The following is a 19,304-nucleotide window of genomic DNA, read 5'->3' as shown; positions in this document are numbered from 1 at the left end:
TTATCTTTTAAAATAATTTCACCTAATCCCATTCACGACCACCCTCAAATCCAATTTAAGTCTAAGACAGTGTTTATAGACATGTATACACGTACATAATGACCCAGTTCATGTATTTAGCTTATTATATCAGTCATGCAGTATTTACAGCCCAATATGTTGGTATTAGAATTCTTTCTGCCAGGAAACTGTATTTTTAAGCAGCTTTAAATGTTATGCATTGGAAAGCATGAAGTTGGACTTTAATTTTCACAGTGATATGTTTGGAAGAGATTGACCAATAAAGCTTTGAGAAGATGTACACTTTATCTATCAAGAATAAATAACATTGTCACAATAATTTCATGAGAAGAGGTGAAAAAGATTTTGTTCCAACTTTATGGGCGACAGTTTTTATAAGTCCAGCCCAGATTTGTTTTACAACCTTGTGTAGAACTTATGGCAAAACAAATGTATTGTAATTAGTTAAACAAATGGGTGAGGGACGCTGTGTTATTATATTCTTACTGAAAAAAGATGTAAAGATGGAGCTTATTTTAAAGAATTTTTGGACACAAAGGTGGTATGTCATCATGATTCCAGACATTTGTAAAAGTAACTACTTAAAAAGGGTAAAATATTACTGTATTGGAGTAAAATGTAATATTTTCTTTAATAACTGTATTTGAACAAAAGTATAAGCATTTAATAGAGAAACTAAGTAGCTTAAAATTCAACTTATTGTCGAGGCTTATTAATATATTTATGTTTAGCTTGGTGTTCTTGTATTTTATTTTCATTGCATACACTGGTTATCTGTTGTACTGCAGCTAAAAATTAATTTGTGCCTCCATAATAGAGCGTATACAGTAGAGCCTCATTCTGAAACTCGGGAGCGAGCGCTGTCAATCGCTTGGCATGGGCACGCGCACTCCCTGGTCCTCCTCTTCCGCGTGCCTACCGTTGAGCCCCCGCGCTTTCCTTGGCTCGCGCTGCCTTTTAAAGCAGCCTGACTCAGCATGCCATCCCCCACTCGGTCAGAGGACGAAACACGGTGAGGAGCTGCAGTTCGTTCATTCTACCCCTTTCTCCTGTCGCTACCCCCCGTCGTCCTTGTCGTTCAGTCGCATTTGCTTTCGTTCGTATCACGGTTAGCTAGTGTTAGTCATGTATCGGTATTTCGGGGAGCTTATGAGCCGCTCTGCGGGTAGTGCCCTGGCCTCGGGTTGCCTGGACTCCGCTCTCCCGGTGTCTTCGTCCTTGATGCGCGTCCGTCACTATGCAGAAGCAGCGGAAAAGCCCGACGACCCAAACTTCTTCAGGATGGTCGAGGGCTTCTTCGATCGCGGCGCCGCCATCGTGGAGGACAAGCTGGTGGAGGATCTGAAAACCAGGGAGAGCCCCGAGCAGAAGAGAAACCGTGTGCGGGGCATCCTGCGCATCATCAAGCCTTGCAATCACGTCTTGAGCGTGTCTTTCCCCATCAAGAGGGATAACGGCGAGTGGGAGGTGGTAGAGGGCTACCGCGCCCAGCACAGCCAACACAGGACACCCTGCAAAGGGGGTAAGAGATGAGAGAAAACTCCTCGACTGGACTCTTTGACAGATGGCTTTAGTTAGCTGTACTGTTAGCTAATTACAAACATAAACACAAGGCATGTCAACATAGCCTCGCAAGCTAGCCAAACGGATATGTCGTTAACAAATTCGAATAGCGACTTACTTGTTCGATTCCAATATTTATAATCTGCACGCAGTTCATTTAATTTTTGTACAGTTTAATTTACACCTGTGGCTGTAATGTTTTAGAGCCACAGGTAAGTTGTAGTTAGTTAGCTTGAAGGCTAGCAGCAAGCTAACAGTTAAAGTACAACCCCTGACGGTGCGCGCTTGTGATCTTCTGTCATTTCTAGCAGTAAACATTTGATGTTGTCTTTCACACTGCACAGTTTTGCCAACCTAGCATCCAGTTTCCTATAATGCAGCGTTTGGATTTGGTTAGTTTCAGTTCTTTATTTCCTCCCATCAGTCTATTTGATGTGATGGAGAGAATGTGTCAGGAGTTGTCTTGTCATTCACAGCTTCAGGCTTTTAAACCCTAATTCTCACACACTCTTGCTGGGTTGTTCATGCACAATAGCATGAACTGTGATGCTCACAGTATAAAAGAGGTTCATGGACAGGGTGTCAGCTAGTTCACTTTAAAGTTCAAGGTTCGTAATAAGCTTCTGTTGCAGTGCACCCTGGGTAAATCACACTGGGATATGATGTGTATAGGAAGAGGCGTGAGAGTTCGCAAAGGGGGTGGTTGTGTTTCTAAGCAGTACTATTTGTCAGAAGAGTGACAGGTGGGGGAGTGTACCGTGAAGAGGGAGGTATTCTCAGTAGAAATAAATGCATGCTATTCTGTCAGCCAGGCAAAAGCCACGTTTGAATGGTCCAGAGCAAACACTGGCCTTTTGTTAAGACTATTAAAAACTTTACGTTGCACCTGCTTGATGTAGTGAATACAGACTTATTCTGAAAAGGCTTTTGCTTGTTCATGACAGTCAGCTGGTTTATGAGCTATATATACTACAGATGGTTTAATGGTTTGAAACTATATATTAAAAATCTGTCCTACAAGCTAAGTCAGAGTGCTGTAAAATACAAAATACCACATTTCTCTTCCCGAACCACTTAATCGTAAGGGCTCTGTGCACCAATGTATGAATTTCCAGCTTCACAGACTTTCCAGCCTTTTATCAGTGAGGGATCACTCAGAAAGGTAATAAAAAATGGGTAAAATCCATAACCCTAAAAGAACATCATTGCCTCTGTCCACCTCGAAAAGGCCTGCTTAGAGCTGAGCATCACCTCGATCCAGAGCCAATTCAAAAGCCAGCTTGGCATTAACAGTACTATATAGCAGTATCATAGATCACTACATGCCTTCCCTCCAGATATAATGTACTGCTAAACATAATATCCACACAGTATTTCAAATGCTTTTTCATTTAATGCCACAAAAAAAATCTTAAAACTTTACAGGAATCATAAGGGGATTATTGTGAAACCTTTGCAGCTACAAGAACTGAACCTACAGTTAATGCAGAAGTCATTTATTAAGTTGGACTACATGTGATCTAAATAAACACTTTACATAGATTCGACTGTCCTTAAACAGTGTTAATAATGGTAGAACAGGAGTAATAGCTGTTATTTGTCAGGGGGTTTAATCATTGATATAGGGCATAGAACCTTAGCTGTGTGCAGATCAAACTACAAAGTGCAAAGGCTGTTTGTGTGTTGTTCATACACCCCCTTTGTGAGCTGCAGCTACAGGGCTGGACTACACTGCTCTCTACTGACTACAAAGTGACCATTTAAGCTTAAGAACATCATGTGTGAAAGTCCTCACATCCTTGTCTGAAAGGCAGCTCTGTGAAAGGCAGCCTTTTTTTTAACAAGCCACTAAAGTTTTGTTTGGTCTGCTAAATTGTTAACATCCTTCTCCTTTCTGTGCAGAAGTGGAATAAATCTGTGGCACATTTTTATGTTGAGGAATTCAGAAATGCATTGGTTTGTCAAAGAAAGTAAAGCCATACTGTATAAATTATTTCAATGGTTATTTAAAAAAACTGTATTAAAGACTTTGTCATTTAATCCAGATACCTCCTGTACTAGTTAACACTTAATACACTGTTTAATTAATATTTGTGGATTCTACAGCCAGACACCATGAGCAGGAAGGAACAAACCGTAAGAGAATTTTCATAAGGCCACACGTTCTGAGAAATTAAAACCAAACAACCAATGAAGTCTACATATGTATGTAGAAAGGCTGCAGGTTGCTTTAGAGTTGAGAGGCTCTAAAGCAGATTGTTTTATGATGATGAGCCTTCATAGCCAACTGCACAAATTAAACAGTTCTCACTGCTTCTGGAACTCTAAATGTTAGCATTGTGTCAGTTAGTTTTCCAAAATGTGGCTCTCCATTTCAGAGGAATGTATTTACAGCTATGTTTTGGTTCTTGTTGCTATGGTGGGATGCTGGTTGGGTGGATAAATGGATGGTTGGGTGGGGGTTGGGTAGGTAGCCAGGCTTTTTTTCCCCTCCCTTTAGTTTGATCAGTGAAACCAAAGTTGTTCTGCAAGTAACTCAGCTGATCTCTGGATGAATTAAAATAAAGAAAACAGCTCTTGGAAAGATAAAGCTGTGTAATTCAGGATTGCAGCAAAAACAGACCAAACCCAGAATACGCTTGTTACATTAACATTATTGACTGTAAAGGGACAGAATTTTTAGTGGGCATTTAGTTATGCTTTCTGTTGTAGCCACATGAAAATAGGCAGACATTGCATTTGTAGAAACCAACGTGTAGTCTTCTCTATGTGCTCTTTGCTCTCAGCTTCCTTGTGTAAGCTAACACTACATATGCTATATTTGGTTTTTCTTGTCAATGAGACGCACACACACTTGCACTGTGCAAATGAGCTGTATGATCTCATGTAACACATCAGCACACAGGCTGTTCCACACACGTTAGTGAAGGATTGGCACCACATGCAAAACAGGGGGCGGGGGTTAGAATTTAGGGCTGTGATTGGCTCATTTGGTTTCCACCCACTCTTTGGTGACTGTCAGATGCAGTGACTTATCTGACTTGTTAGAATATTGGGGAGCGCCTACTCATTATTGGTCTTGCCCAGTCTTTCACAGGATGGATTAATGTACCACTCTGAAACAAGTCGTAACCCTTCTGCACAGCCTTTCACATAGTCGTGCTGATGTAAGAACAATTAATGAGAATACTGCAAAGCCTACAAATCACTTGGAAATTGTTAGACTTCTTCGATCTTTTAGAAAGTCAAGCCTGACTTAAACTTTTACAGTAGAAGTCATCTTCACTGCACTGCTGCCAGTGCTGTTCCGTTAGTGTGGGTCAAAGGAGGCATTGACTGCACTGCTCAGCATTTTTTCAGTACAAAAATATCAGAAAAAGACATTAAAAAAAACAATACTTTTATACCTTTTTTTTTTTTTTTTAATATTTTACTTGTCTCCAGTTTTTTTTTTTTTTTGGTTTGGTCACTGAGGTATAAATGTTCCCCTGCATGTGTGTATCCTCAGGTATCCGTTACAGTACAGAAGTGTCTGTAGATGAGGTCAAAGCCCTGGCCTCTCTGATGACCTACAAGTGTGCCGTTGTTGGTAAGTTAGCCTTTCACAAAATCCCCTGCTGATTTTCTCTGTTCTTCAACTATTAAAGCTTTATTCACACAGACAGTTGCCCTGTGTTAAAACAACACAGACGGCGGTGAGACAATGAAATATTCTCTAGGGAGTCAATTTGTAGGAGTAGTTTTAGTCTAAGAAACACAGGTTTCTAATGCTAAAAGACAGGATTGAAAGTTGTCATACTGCCGCTCTTTTATCTTCTAATGTTATGATCTTCAGGTAAACGGCAAAAAAAGTTCACATGAAAAAGAAATCCAGCAGAAATCCACCAACTACACTGCATGTGATTGGCCAAAGCAGTTTCTTGTTGCTTTGCAGAAAAAGTCGAACAGATTAAACTCAACCGTGCTGTGTTTTGGATACCATACCAATCATTTTTAATTTCAAAACAATGAGAAGGCAGGCATGTATAATAAACGTTTATTAAATTAGTATTGTTTATCTAGTTTGTAATTCATGTTCAAAAGCAATAATGACACTCTTTTTGACTTCATTTGCCTGAATGTTAGTTTATTAGTCATGCACCACTGCTTATTTTTCCATTAATACCCCAATGAAAAACACTGCATGTGTATAATAATGTCTTGTTTGCTGGCACAAACATATTTATGTTACTCTGATTTTTAATCCATGCTATTCTAACCCAGATGTCCCATTTGGGGGAGCTAAAGCTGGAGTAAAGATCAACCCCAGGAATTACTCAGTAAGTGTTATGTCAATGCACTGCCTTCACACTCAAACACACACAGACATGGTAAAATGCGTGCTGTAATATTTATAGGAAAACAACAAACCACTGTAGATTCACAAGGCTGGCATTTGGAGAGATCCGTTTTCCTGTCTCTTTCACATCCAGACGAGGATGATTCAATCCCACAAGAATGCAAAAAGCAGGGCTGCAGAGACCTATCCACTCACTGAGCGCAGATTAACTTAGAATAGAGGATAATTAAAGAGACACAGTGGGGATGTGAAACAGATGATTGCTTTGGTTCAACTTTTGAAGCACATAATCAAATGTCCCTTTGTCTTTTTTATTCTTTGAATTGATTTATTTATTGTTTTTAATCAATGGATGAACTGCAGTCCCAGTAAAATGGCCAGATATACAATAGGTTATGCCATTTAACGTAACATTTCTCTCTGTTAGATAACAGTGCCTGCCCTGCCTTTTACAAAATTATAGAAAAGGTCTTTATTCTATTGATGGATGCTGTGATGTATCAGATTGGCTGTTACCCCTGAGCTCAGAGATCGTTTGAAAGCCACCAAAAAGAAGAATTTTAAAAAGGCTCAGTTTTATAAAAATGCCTTAAGCATCTTCCTACTACATATCTAGTGTAAACTTGCAAGAAGTAATATAACTAGTGGGCCATGTTTTTCCTGAAATTTTGCACTTTTTGTCTGTTGCAGGATAATGAGCTGGAGAAGATTACCAGAAGATTCACTATTGAGTTGGCCAAAAAGGGTTTCATTGGTGAGTATTTGTGTGTTCACTGAATTATTTAATTAGTAATTATTAGGGCCGTCAATGTTGTCCTCTGAGTAGGAATGCTGACAGATACTCAGCATTTTATTTGCACTCGACTAGTACCCTGAGTGAGATTACCACTTAAAGTCATAGTTGTAGTGTTTCTGATGCACCTATACCGCTGTCTGCCTCTCTGTGTAAAGGAGGGCAAGGCAGCTCCAACACAAACACACACAGAGCACAGCGGCAGTGAGACTGAGACACAGGTGGACAAATAACATACTAGGGGTAAAAATCTAAAAAAGTAGTGCATAAAACACTCGTTACACAAGCTTAAACATGAAACCATAATGTCATCTCTGCCCACTGTGATGGCATGTATGTTGTATAGTGAGTTTGTCCAATTGCTATGAATATGCTAAAACAATAGCTGTATGTATGTTGTACTAACAATTTAGCGTTATTTGTCACATACCTAATAACTGAGTAAGTTAGGGTGGAGTTTATTAGCAGCCTCCACACTAAACATGCTCCCATCCTTCTACCAGTTGTACCAGTGAACCACATCAGGTTGAGCAGGATCAGTGAATGATAGTGACTGATTTCTATATTAATTGTAAACCTTGCTAGTGATAAATATAATAAGTTTCTTGTCCGTTTACGTTCAGAAAATAAAAATGACTCCTCATAAGTTAATATGCTGTTGTAGAAAATAATATGTTTTCACCCACTTCTTAGTATTAATAAGTCACTCCTATATGTCCACTGCTATGCCTATAGGAGTATTAAAATTTTAAACACATTTCTCTGCAGCGATTAATCTCAAATATTATTATAATGGATATAACTTGCTGGAATAATCTCATAAATGACTCCACCAATTTTGCTCCCCAGCATGGACGTCCTGTGCCATTGTTTGATTGTAGTGGTGAATATTTCCTGTCATTTACTGCTGTTTATTTAGTTTGGGGTATTTAAGGGTGTGCCTGTGTCAGCTGAAGAGGAAGGAAAAAAAAAGTGGTGGAGGTGCAACCAGCTCGGGATAGCAGTACAACTTTAATCTGAAATGTACCTGAGAACGCAGAAAAAGGAGCCTGTGTTCTGTGTTCAGTCAGTGACTGAAGTACTGAGATTTTTCTAAATTACCTTGTAAATGTTTATACACCCTAAAAGTAAAAAAACACATCCTGTGCACACCTCACTGCTCTGCTCTACCAGTGTCTTTGTGTATAAACACGGTCAAACTGCCCTCATTTAGAAATATAGTCAACCATTTTTTTCTCAGTAGTCTAACCCCCACCCCTTTGCATTGCATACTTGTGTTTTTGGCCATGTTCCAGAATAGAATACCCTCAAGGGTACATGTACATATGATACAGGGACACAAAGCCAGAGACTTGCACGCAAATCTGTGTTGTCAATGACATAATCTTCATTTGGTCTTCCTCTCCTATCCGTCTTTGTTCACAGGACCTGGCATCGATGTCCCGGCCCCAGACATGAGCACAGGAGAAAGGGAAATGTCTTGGATCGCTGACACATATGCCAACACCATTGCGCACACTGTAGGTTCTGACTTAGCTGCGTTTTGGTTGGAATTGTAAAGTGGGAAATTAAAAACAAGGAATGACTCATGTGTAAACTATGAACAGTGGTTTCCTGCCTCTCCCTCTGCAGCTAACCACGTGGGCTGTACCGCTCTCTTAAAAGCAGCTTTCCCGAATGAGGCCTGTGTGTTTGTGTTATCAGCTAATCATTCTCTTAACAAAACCAGTCAAACAGACTTTATTTGACTAAAGATAGAAGTATTTGTGTCACTGACATTTCACTAGGAAAAAAGCAGATTTTTCTATCCTTACTTGTGTTTTGCCACGATGTTACATTTCATTTAAGATTCAGTTTGTTAACCATTCAGGCAACTGTTAGTGTTTTTGGTTGCTTAGTGAAGAGCCAGTGTGTCCACCACTACTTCTGTTTAATTGTAGGTTTACTGATAGTTGCTATTGATTTTAAGTACAGTAGTTCACTCTGTATATCTATCATTAAAACATTAATAAGTACAAACATGAATAAGTGGTACATGCATTACATTAATAAGTGGTTAAAGTCCCTTTTTAAGACATAATTTTCACTTTCCCCTCGACTCAATAATTTAGTCTCATCTTACCCAGCCATGTGTTTTAAGTTCCACATACCCCTGGCAGGGTTTTGGAGGGGGTGCGACATTCTTGCTCTGGGTATCTGAGGGCAAAGGATTGTGGGTAATATGCATTTACGTTCAGTCAGCTGCAGTTCTGCCTAGAACTGTAGCGCTACACATGTAACATGTTACTGGCTGTGCATCAGTGCAGTAAGTCAACACCATGACTCTGAAAAGGTGGTGTAGACAGGAAAAATGCTGTACCTCTAATACCCACTAGATACGGTTATCTCCCAGAAATTCAGACTATATTGAACACAGCAGATTTTTTATTTTATTATTTTTTTTTTGTCGTTTCTTGCAAAACTGTTATATTATTTATTTTTTGTTCACAATAGTTTATGACCTGTGGTGCTGATCTTTTGTGTGTGTTTGTGTGTGTGTTTAGGACATCAATGCCCATGCATGTGTGACAGGAAAGCCTATCAGCCAAGGAGGAATCCATGGACGTATCTCAGCAACAGGTCGTGGAGTTTTCCATGGCGTTGAGAATTTCATTAGCGAGGCGTCCTATATGAGCATGTTGGGACTGACCCCTGGCTTCCAGGACAAAACCTTCATCATCCAGGTATGAACTCATATGCATAGTTTGATTATAGTGGGACATTTTACTTAAACAAGTATACACCCCAAATACATTGTAGATATTGGCTCACAGATACGCAGAGGATTTAAATTTTCATTTGAAATCTTGTCGTGGGGGTTTTAATGACAGCCACACCATCTGTTTCAGGCTGGTCTTGATCTCCTCATGCCAAACATACAGCAGTGAACTGAAGCAGTTTCACTGCTCCTCTAATTCCTGTATGTTGTAAATCTGTAAGAAGAGATGTATGTCTGTGGAAACAAAATTTCAAAGAGCAGTGTTCTTACTGGCAGTTTCACATCCTTTTTTAACATGGCAGCTCCTCACATGTCATACGCACACCATACACCAGCACTGACATATGGCTAGGAGGCTTTTAACCACTGGCTGCTGATTCTTTCCTATGCTTTCTATAATAACTTTTTCAATACAAAATTATAAACTGCTGTTTTTGATTATCAACCCTTCATGTCTATATACATCTTCATCAATAAATGTTTCTGTGTGACATTCAGATACATAAAATAGCCTGGTCATACTTGCAGGGTGGGTATTGCACCCACAAATATCTTTTCAAAGCTTTAGGCAAATTTTCTTTCAGGAACAGTAAAGACATTTGTGGACAGGGTATTTGAAATTGAAGGAGTAAACACAGTGCTAACGATGGCTTAATCACATAAATCTTCAAAAACGTAATCTGTGTCTGTGTGTGGATCACTTTGTGCTGAGATTAGACTTTCTTAGAGAGTAAATGAGAGCAGAGCAGATCTGTAGTGTGGCAATTTCTCTTATTGAATTGTTTTTCAAATCAGATGTGACATCGGCTCTTTGTGTCCATCTTCTGCTGCATTTCTGTTACACCTGAGCTAATGTGACAACACATTAGTTTATAAACTTTTTTGAAATCGGGTGCAACAGATTTGGTTTACTAAATATAATCTATCTTTTGTTGTATGAAATGGTTAGGGGTAATGTGATCCTTGTATCAGGACTTCATGACTCAAAATCAGTCCACCCAGGGCACCAAACACTGAAGCTGTGTCAAAGCTTGTGGTGTGTCACGTGCAACTTTCCCCTTTTGTGTCAGCATGCAGCAAACAAGGTTTGATTTCCTCTCATTGGTTATTTCTAAAAACCTTTGGAACCTCCTCAGTGCTGCCCATGTTGTTCTGTGAGTCTGTGACACAGGACTTTTTGATTGCATCTTTTCACATTGAATACACATGGAATACAGTTCTCTTAAAGTACTATTAAATAAAAGGTAAAAAGGTTAGATTGTGTAGTTATAATCACTGTTAAACATATCAGAATTTCTTTTTTAAATTGCATGTACCTTGAGAGATGATTATTTATAACTCTTGCTCATATTATTGTTGTGCCCTAATCATTTTTTCAGCAGTTTTAAAGAATGAAGGTTATAACCAGGCAACAGACACAGAATAATTTAATCAAACATATTGAGGTTTCATTTCAGTTCATCATTATGATAATGATGATGTTACAACCTAAACTGGCCACACGATGGCACCAAAATGTAGAGCTTCACTATACTTCGTGGCTGAATGATGTCGCACTTTGGCTGCTGTTACTTTCCACAGGGCTTCGGTAATGTGGGTCTCCACTCCATGAGGTACCTGCACAGGTTTGGGGCCAAGTGTGTGGGCATTGGTGAGATTGACGGAGCCATCTACAACCCAGAAGGCATTGACCCCAAACAGCTGGAGGATTATAAACTGGTACCAGCATAATTAATTTCCACCAAATTGTAATGCTTTTATTTATATTTTTTCTTTAAATAACAGAAATTTGTTCTATTTTCTTTTGTTCTTCTGCTTTTTATTCCCAAAATATACTGTATCAATCCGTCCTCTTTATGTTTTCCCCATTTGTGTAGCAATTCGGTACCATTGTGGGCTTCCCAGGAGCCAAACCCTATGAAGGAAACATTTTGGAAGCTGATTGTCACATCCTTATCCCTGCTGCTGGAGAGAAGCAGCTCACACGCCACAACGCCCCAAAGATCAAGGCCAAAGTAAATACTATTACTGTTTATCACAGTTTACCCATGTGTCAAAGTTCCAAGTGAGCTGAGGCTATACCAAAAGACTACTTACTATAGTGCTTGGAGAGTAATTTCACCACAGATGTACCACAATCTTGTCTTGCTGCCTTCAGCTTCTTTGAAAAAAGTCACCTTGCTGTGACAAATGTGACTGAGAGTTTAGAACCTTCACAAATTCTCCATTTTCTTGTGTGTCTGAAGTTGAAAACAAAGTATCTCATACCAGAAGAGACTACAGTAGAGTTAAGTCAGTACTATGCAGTGGAAAAGTGCTGACAGAAGTAAGGCAGGACAACTTGGTTGCAGTTACATTAAGTGTGTATTTTTTTATTTAATTTTTTTTTTACAGATCATTGCTGAAGGTGCCAATGGCCCCACCACTCCCGATGCTGACAAGATCTTCCTGGAGAACAATGTTATGGTTATTCCGGTGAGAAAACACATGTAGCATACAAACACAAGCTACATTTTACAATTTTATAGGGGACAGAAATGTTTTCCGTTCAAATATGTATCTTTTTTTATAAAGTTTTAGAACTGCTCAAAACTCCAGCTCAGGCACAGCAATTGCTAATCTTCTTAACTTCATTTGAAATGTTGGCACTATGGCGACAGTGAAATTCTGTGATATGTCAATGGCTTTTACAGTGTTCGTGCATTCAACTTCTTGAGCTAATTATTAATATTGATTTCCTGTCAGTGAAACATTTGGATATTTCACATCAAACATTTTTGTGTTGTGTTTATCTGAGTTCTTATTGGGTCGTGGTGCATATTTCTAAAAAAACAAGTAGAATTTCTCAACAATTGTTTGCTTGTGTTTACAGCACTGTCAGTGGAATACGAAACCACATGTATAGTCCTGCTCAGTAACAAGTCAACAAAGTTTTGTTACATGATTTATTTGTAATGGCATATGAAAACCTACAGCATTGTTAAGTGAAACTTGAATCACATGTCTGAAAACCCAAATAACAAACAAAATAATTATTGCAAAAACATAGTTCTTTACTTTAAATTCAAACAATTCAGAACAATAATTTAGCTTTTGTTATGGAAAAATAAGCAGATTTATTTATTTTTTTTACTTTTGCTTTTTTCTTGCTTAATTAAAAGTACAGAGGATATTTGATTAAAGTAACACACAGAAGAGTAAATGTTTGTTCCAAGCAAGAAAATGTTTCATTATTTGATGCTTTATTCAGGACATGTACTTGAACGCTGGTGGTGTGACAGTTTCTTATTTCGAGTGGCTGAAGAATCTCAACCATGTCAGCTATGGAAGACTGACCTTCAAATATGAGAGAGACTCAAACTACCACCTGCTCAGTGAGTGCAAGGCTGTTCTTTAATTTCTCTATGACCTCCAGACAGTGTATAGTGTGCCAGGGTGACACAATCAGTGGAGAAAATCACTATTACATTTCCTTTGCATTTGATATTACATTTTGAACCCATACACCATTGTAAATCTATGCAAAGAACATCATAAATATACTCCCAATAAGAATTAAAAATACTAAATTGATTTTTACAACCCAGCTATGGTTTCAAGAAATAGAATCTTAGGAAAAAGCATAGTCAGCTATGTATTTTGATATGATCCATATTCATCTTTCGGTTTATGTCTGCTTAAACTTGATAAACAGACTACCTAAGCTCTGGGGTATCACAATCAGTCATCATCATCATTTTCCTCATCTGATTCCTCAAGCTTTATTTTTTCTATCTGTCGCTGCAATCTGTTAGCTTCAAAACTTTCCAACAGCCTCTCAAAATTTCCGTCAAACACATCAAGGTTCTCTTTTGAACCTTGTATCACAAACTTTCCACTAGGGTATATACATACAGTGCCTCTCTTGTTAGAGAGCTCAAGTTTAATTTTATCAGGCAATTGAATTCGCTTGGTCCCAGCATACTCCTCAAGGAGTGTAGCTTCCCAGTCTTCTGGAAAATTAGTGAAGAAAATTAGGTTGCATATTGTATTATTTCTTCTAGTGTCTAAAAAGAGAGTATCTGGATTTTCAACCAGAACTCTGTCTTTAAAACTTCTCTTTTCATCTCTCCCCATCGCTTCTTCATATTCAAAACGACGAGCCGTCATCTATAATACAACAAAAAGAACAATTATTTTCTGTAAATTTAAACCCATTTAGCACTGTGACTCATGTGGTACTGTATTGCCTACCTTGTGTTTCTCTTAGTGTTGTTTTGATCTGTCCCACTTAATTTTCACCAAAGTTCACAAGTGTACAGCAGTCGTGGACAATCTTTATCTTTCCGTCCTTGCCTAACAGGACAGGGTTACTATTTTTAAAAGAATATATAAATTTGTATTTTATATATCTGTAAGAGACAAAACATCTTAACAAGAATTTGAACTACAAATAAGAATTGACTTACTGAATAGGTGATGGTTCAGGCAGTGTCAGCAATGTTCAGTTTGAATTGAGACCCAGAAAAGACTGTTCTGAACAATGTCTTTCCCTTTTTATTTATATCCTTTCTCTCGATCATGAGCCACCAATCATTAAATGGCAGATTTATTTTTTACCATGTATGGTAGCTTAAAGTAAACAAAGAGTGAGTACTTGTTAAACTAGATAGACAGGATATTCTGGGTGTTCCATTACTAAAGATTGTTATTGATGTTGAAACAAAGAAAGGGCCTTTTATCACACTCCAATTTATCTTTTCAAATTTTTAGTGTCTGTGCAGGAAAGTTTAGAGAGGAAGTTTGGCAAGCAAGGAGGACCCATCCCCATCGTACCTACTGCTGACTTCCAGGCCAGAGTTGCTGTAAGTAACGTCTTCTAACTCAAACATTTTCACACAAAAAATACTCCAGGCCAAAAGTGAAGCCTTCTTTCATTTATTACTGGTAAATTTGTGAATTTTCCATGTATGTGACCCCTGTTTCAAAGAATGTCTGGGACCATATGGAGGCTTGTTGCAGTCAGGTCATTTAAATACAAAGTCATGGTGTTTAAAGCATCTTTAAAAAAAATTGCTCTTCCTATGTAGAACAGTTATAAATATAACCTGAAACACAATGTCCATCGTGAAGTTTACCTAATAACATTCATCTTCCTCTGCAGGGGGCCTCTGAGAAGGATATTGTTCACTCAGGGTTGGCTTATACAATGGAGAGATCTGCACGGGTAAGTCATCACATATGACAGAACAAAATGGATCCATGTTTTTGTTCATTGTATCTCCAATGTTGTTTGCCCTTTGGCTCTAGCGTAATGAACCAATCCTTGCGCGCTTGCGACAACTGAAGCAGTATAGTCCACGCCCAATGGTGAGTGGGCCAAAAGTTGTTACTCTATCGCTGTCATGCTGCTCTCAATTATGTCCAGAATTGCACCATAAGAGAGCGGCGACTCTGGCACTTATTCGCTCTTTTTCCTTCAGCCTTGTACCAACTAGAGCAATTCCTTATCTAGAGGGCAAATACGTCCTTTCGACGCAGCGGCAAGAACAGCGGACACCTTACGCTCCCGGGCTGATTTTTTTTCTCTGAAGCCCTGGAGCATTACTGGGTTCTAAACGATGTCCTTGACATTGAGCCTCCTGACTGTCCGCTTACTGAGCAACATCATCAGGAGCCGGAGTCAGTTGACTCCGCCTCCGCATCACACAGCTCACCCTTGGGCTCCCCACTGCTCCCCCCCCTCCCACCTGCGGGGCTGGAGCTGGAGCAGCGCCTTCCGAGCTACCCTCAGCCGTAGCTCAGAATCTACAGTGATGCCCGCCATGGTCCTTCTACTACCGGAGCTTCCAGACATCAAGATCGCCAGCGCTCGCGGACATCTTTCTGTGACAGAGGATGCCGAGTTGCCACCCTAGGAAGCTGCCTTTGGCCGCTATAACCCCGGGCGAGCATCCCAGCCGGTCCTTACCTGGCCGGTACTGCCTGCGGTAGCCACCTACCTACATGGGTCTGCCATGAACCGGCGAAACTGAAGGCTCCATTTTCCACATTCGCTCCTATCACTAAGCTGAAGGGTCTCACTGACGATGGCTTTCTGCCAGTCCCAACCCTGGAACCGAGCTTTGCCCCTGTCTTAGAAGTGAGGTGTAACCTCAGAGCCGGCCGACGCCCCACTCCACCCTCTCCTAATGATGCCTAGATGGCCCACCTCTCTGACCCCTCACATCAGTGCGAGGTTTAGTCTGCGGCGGCAGCTAACACTATTCGCTGTCACACCATCAGTGGAGGCAGCTGTGTGTTTTAGACAAATGGATGGACAAAATAATACGAAAGGGTTATTCACTCCAGTTTGCCACACCCCCGCCGAGCTTTGTGGGGAGCTTCGAAACCCGGCTTTCATCCCCAGCCCAGACGACAGCTCTTACATCAGAGCTGTTCATGGTGGTCTGCCGCTTCCACATGTAAACATCCTCGGTTCTCTGGAGCATGCAGTAGACTGGCTGTCCTCTGACCTAAAGGGAGGATTTTTTTACGCATTTTATTCACTGCTCACCATACTCCACTGATTGACTCCCTGTCAATCTTCCCTGTCTTGCTGTCACAGCTCACTAAGTCAAGCTGCTTCTGGGCATGATGGCTCACAGTGGTTCCCCTCGGCCTCCTTCACATGAGACGACTGCAGCGCTGGTTCCCTCGCCTGCAGATCAATCCTATGCATCATCGCAGATGATTGGTCATGATCCCCCCCATCAGTGGGTCCAGATCTGGCCTACTGGAGGGAACCTCATGTTAGACGGCGTTCCCTTCGACCGCCCCTCACCACACGTCTTTTGTGTTCATAGACGCTTCGCTGATGGGATGGGACCGGGGCATGCCTCTCTCAACCGTCAGGGTGACGTTAGATCATCATGGCTCCTCAGCAGCACCAGGAAGCGGCTGCTGTGCTGCTATTCCCCAGGTGCTGGATGAGAGAGGAGTGTCTCACTGTCATCCCTGTGGCCCCAAGGCGAGTAGGGTTACCGTGGTGTTCCCGCCGCTGAGACAGGGATCATCGGGATGATCCGCAGCCCACCAGTTCTGCTCCATCGCCTGTGGGTCTGTCCCCTGAGAGGGAGCGCCTAGCCAACCAAGGGTTTTCACCCTGCGTGGTGGCCACCATTCAGGGTGCAAGGGCCTTCCTCTTTCCACTCAGCGCCTGTCCCACTGGCTCCGTGAAGCCATATTTCAAGCATACCAATCCTCTAGGGCCCAGCCACCAGAGGGCCTCCGTGCACCTTCCACAAGAGGGAAAGCACTGTTCAGAGAGGGTGTTGGTGGAAGACTTCTGCCTGGCGGCATCATGACCACCACCTGCTCCTTAGTCCGGTTTTATCTTTGAGACGTTTCACGCCCCTCACTCTCCAGTTCAGTGCTTTCCACCCTCCCCGGAGAGCACACTCAGGTGATGGTTAGTTTATCTTGTCTCTCTGTCTCGGTCCCCAGACCCTCTGGGCTCATCGAGTGCTGGGCACCCCCCCTGTTTTCATCTGCTCTCCAATTGCCTGCCGGTGAATTCACTATGGGAAAGCAACATAGGAAATAGATTGATGTTTACGTATTGTAACCCCAGATTCTATGACTATGTGGCGCAGCCCTTTGGCTTTTTGGGCCCCACTAGTACCTCTTGCTGGCTGAAAGAAAAAGGTCGGTAAGAGGAAAGAAGTGCTACAGTCGCCGCTCTCTTATGGTGCAATTACGGACGTAACTGAGCGCATCATGAGAGCGATAAAGTAGCACCAGTGGGCGGGGACTATACTGCTTCAGCTGGCCATCGTTTCATATTCTTACATGTATTCTTTGTAAATCCTGCCCAAGGTGAAAATAACTATTGCAAAACGTACATGCAGTACATCTGCATGTTACTCATCTTAACCTAACCACCTTTGTTCTTTATAAATGTATTTCTCTCATACATTTTTAAACTGTAGTTGCCATACTTGATTCAGTACAGTACAGAGTAAGAGTTTAATGTGCATTCACAATTTATTCCAAGTACTGGCAACACTGATGCTCAAGGATCATTATCTAACAACTCTGGCAAAGATGATTGCAGTCATAGGAAACCACTCTTTCAAACATGTATAAACATGTATTTATTTTTATTTTTTTAATAGCAAATAATGCGCACAGCAAGCAAGTACAACCTGGGTCTGGACCTGCGGACGGCTGCCTACGTAAACGCCATCGAGAAGGTTTTCAAAGTCTACAATGAGGCGGGGCTCACGTTCACATAAATGGCCAATCACAACCTGCACTTCCTCTCTTTCTTCTTGCCCTCCTGCTCTTCATCATACTCTTCTTCCTTCTTCCACCTTCTGCACAGCCTTCAGTACATATCACTGTTTACCGTTGCTCTTAGGCTCTTTCACACATACAGTGAGACAGATTCTAGCGAAGTATTTATCCTGTGATCTTTATGCTGCCAATATATGGAACCTTGCATCTCTGTTTATATATCGCTCTGTTCTTATTTTTGCCTCAAGTTTTATGGAGAAAGAGCTTCATAGAGACTCAAAGAGCTTATCCCTCCCTCAGCCCCTTATGTAAATGTTTATGAGATCGTTGAGTGGCAGCCATGCTCACAGCGCTGAATGCACGTGTCTCACTCCTTTTGGAACTGTGTAGGTTCATAGCACTACAGAGGCCTTATTTCAAAGGGAGGTCTGCCCTAAAAGGGAGACGACCACCTGAGTCTAATTTAGATCATGTGACATCATAGAACATCATGTGAATTAGAGAATAATAATCTTATTACTCCAGAATTTGTCTTCTTACTCTTTCAGTTGTAAAGGTTTAAAATTCCCAGTTTTTTTTTTTTGTAGTTAGTCTTTTTACAGTTTGAGAGTTGATAGATGCTGTCCCCTCCTCTTTCTCCCCTCCTCTTTACCCCCCATTCACTTTCTTTTTTTAAAGAAATCTCTTAAACGCAGCATCTAAACACCTAAACTCCTCCACTGGCCAGAAAAGAGGAGCAGGAAGGGGACGAGGTGTCATTGACTGCCCGTCCCCTGGTTGACTTTTCATCAGTTTTAACCGTCCATTTCCTCAACATTCAAATTATTTTAGGGGAAATAACTTTATTTTGTTTTGGAAACCAATAAAATATTCAGAAAACAATACATACATGTGTCAGTACTTATTTTAGAAAAACTCTTTGTCAGCTGAATCTGATTTAGTCTGACCCGATAAGGCCTGCAAGAGGTAATCACACACAAACAGTATAATTTGTGTCAGATCCACAGATTTACTAGACAAACGCTTTACGCAATGCTGAATTACCAATGTTGCAAAAAGTATCATGGTCTCCTTCATTCTCTCACTCACTTTTTTATTCAGTATTTTGCTTGTCCGGTGTAATTTAAACTCATGAGCAAAAGGTAGATTCTGGATTTTTACCTAATCCTCAAGCCTTAAAATCTATTTTTGGTAGTTAAATATTTCAGTTAATATTACACAAACTATATTGATGGTAATTGTCCTTTATTCCAAATAAAATCATTGTTAATTCACATTTTATGTGCATGGATGGGTGGGCCATTGGGCCTGTGGTAGAGCTCAGTTAAAACTCTCAAGCGCCTTCATTTTGTGTGTCTGTAGGTCCCATATACTGTAGAGGCCTTCATCAGAATGTAGTGCATAGATGTTACTGCTGCTTCCAGTCTTCACAGCATGTTACACTGAAGTTATTGGCTTTCAGTTTTACCCAAATACTTTATGAACAGACATGAAAATGGTGTTAAAGGCTGCACTGCTAATTGTTGCTCCATCAGTTTTGTTGGCACCAACACCCATTTTTCCACCTCTTAAAA

The 19,304-nt window shown here is 40.7% G+C and overlaps 1 protein-coding gene and 1 long non-coding RNA gene across 3 annotated transcripts; one reads left to right on the top strand and one right to left on the bottom strand.

The window, feature by feature from the left end:
- The first annotated feature begins 944 nt into the window (after positions 1-944).
- On the top strand, positions 945-18,614 carry glud1b (glutamate dehydrogenase 1b). The gene is made up of 13 exons (XM_067487330.1): positions 945-1,543; positions 5,093-5,173; positions 5,848-5,903; positions 6,614-6,677; positions 8,142-8,236; positions 9,260-9,439; positions 11,056-11,193; positions 11,352-11,489; positions 11,869-11,949; positions 12,725-12,848; positions 14,227-14,318; positions 14,618-14,680; positions 17,610-18,614. The coding sequence occupies exons 1-13, from the start codon at positions 1,147-1,149 to the stop codon at positions 17,727-17,729; spliced, it is 1,629 nt and encodes a 542-aa protein (XP_067343431.1). The 5' UTR covers positions 945-1,146; the 3' UTR covers positions 17,730-18,614.
- On the bottom strand, positions 12,406-14,055 carry LOC137105315 (uncharacterized). 2 transcript variants are annotated; one of them, XR_010911791.1, is made up of 3 exons: positions 13,923-14,055; positions 13,708-13,809; positions 12,406-13,623 (listed from the first exon to the last, which is right to left on the bottom strand). It is a non-coding gene; the product is annotated as an uncharacterized lncRNA (long non-coding RNA). The 2 variants fall into 2 exon arrangements; XR_010911790.1 differs by having other exon boundaries at positions 13,708-13,826; positions 13,923-14,051.
- Positions 18,615-19,304: the final 690 nt, after the last annotated feature.

This window comes from Channa argus, chromosome 20 (genome assembly GCF_033026475.1).
Source record: "Channa argus isolate prfri chromosome 20, Channa argus male v1.0, whole genome shotgun sequence".
Lineage (NCBI taxonomy): Eukaryota > Metazoa > Chordata > Actinopteri > Anabantiformes > Channidae > Channa > Channa argus.
This window is presented reverse-complemented; position numbering and strand designations above follow the sequence as displayed.

Coding starts and splice junctions, on each gene's coding strand:
- glud1b (XM_067487330.1), top strand. CDS start 1,147: ATGTATCGGTATTTCGGGGAGCTTATGAGCCGCTCTGCGGGTAGTGCC. Junction 14,319..14,617: donor ACTTCCAGGCCAGAGTTGCT/GTAAGTAACGTC, acceptor CTTCCTCTGCAG/GGGGCCTCTGAGAAGGATAT. Junction 14,681..17,609: donor CAATGGAGAGATCTGCACGG/GTAAGTCATCAC, acceptor TTTTTTTAATAG/CAAATAATGCGCACAGCAAG.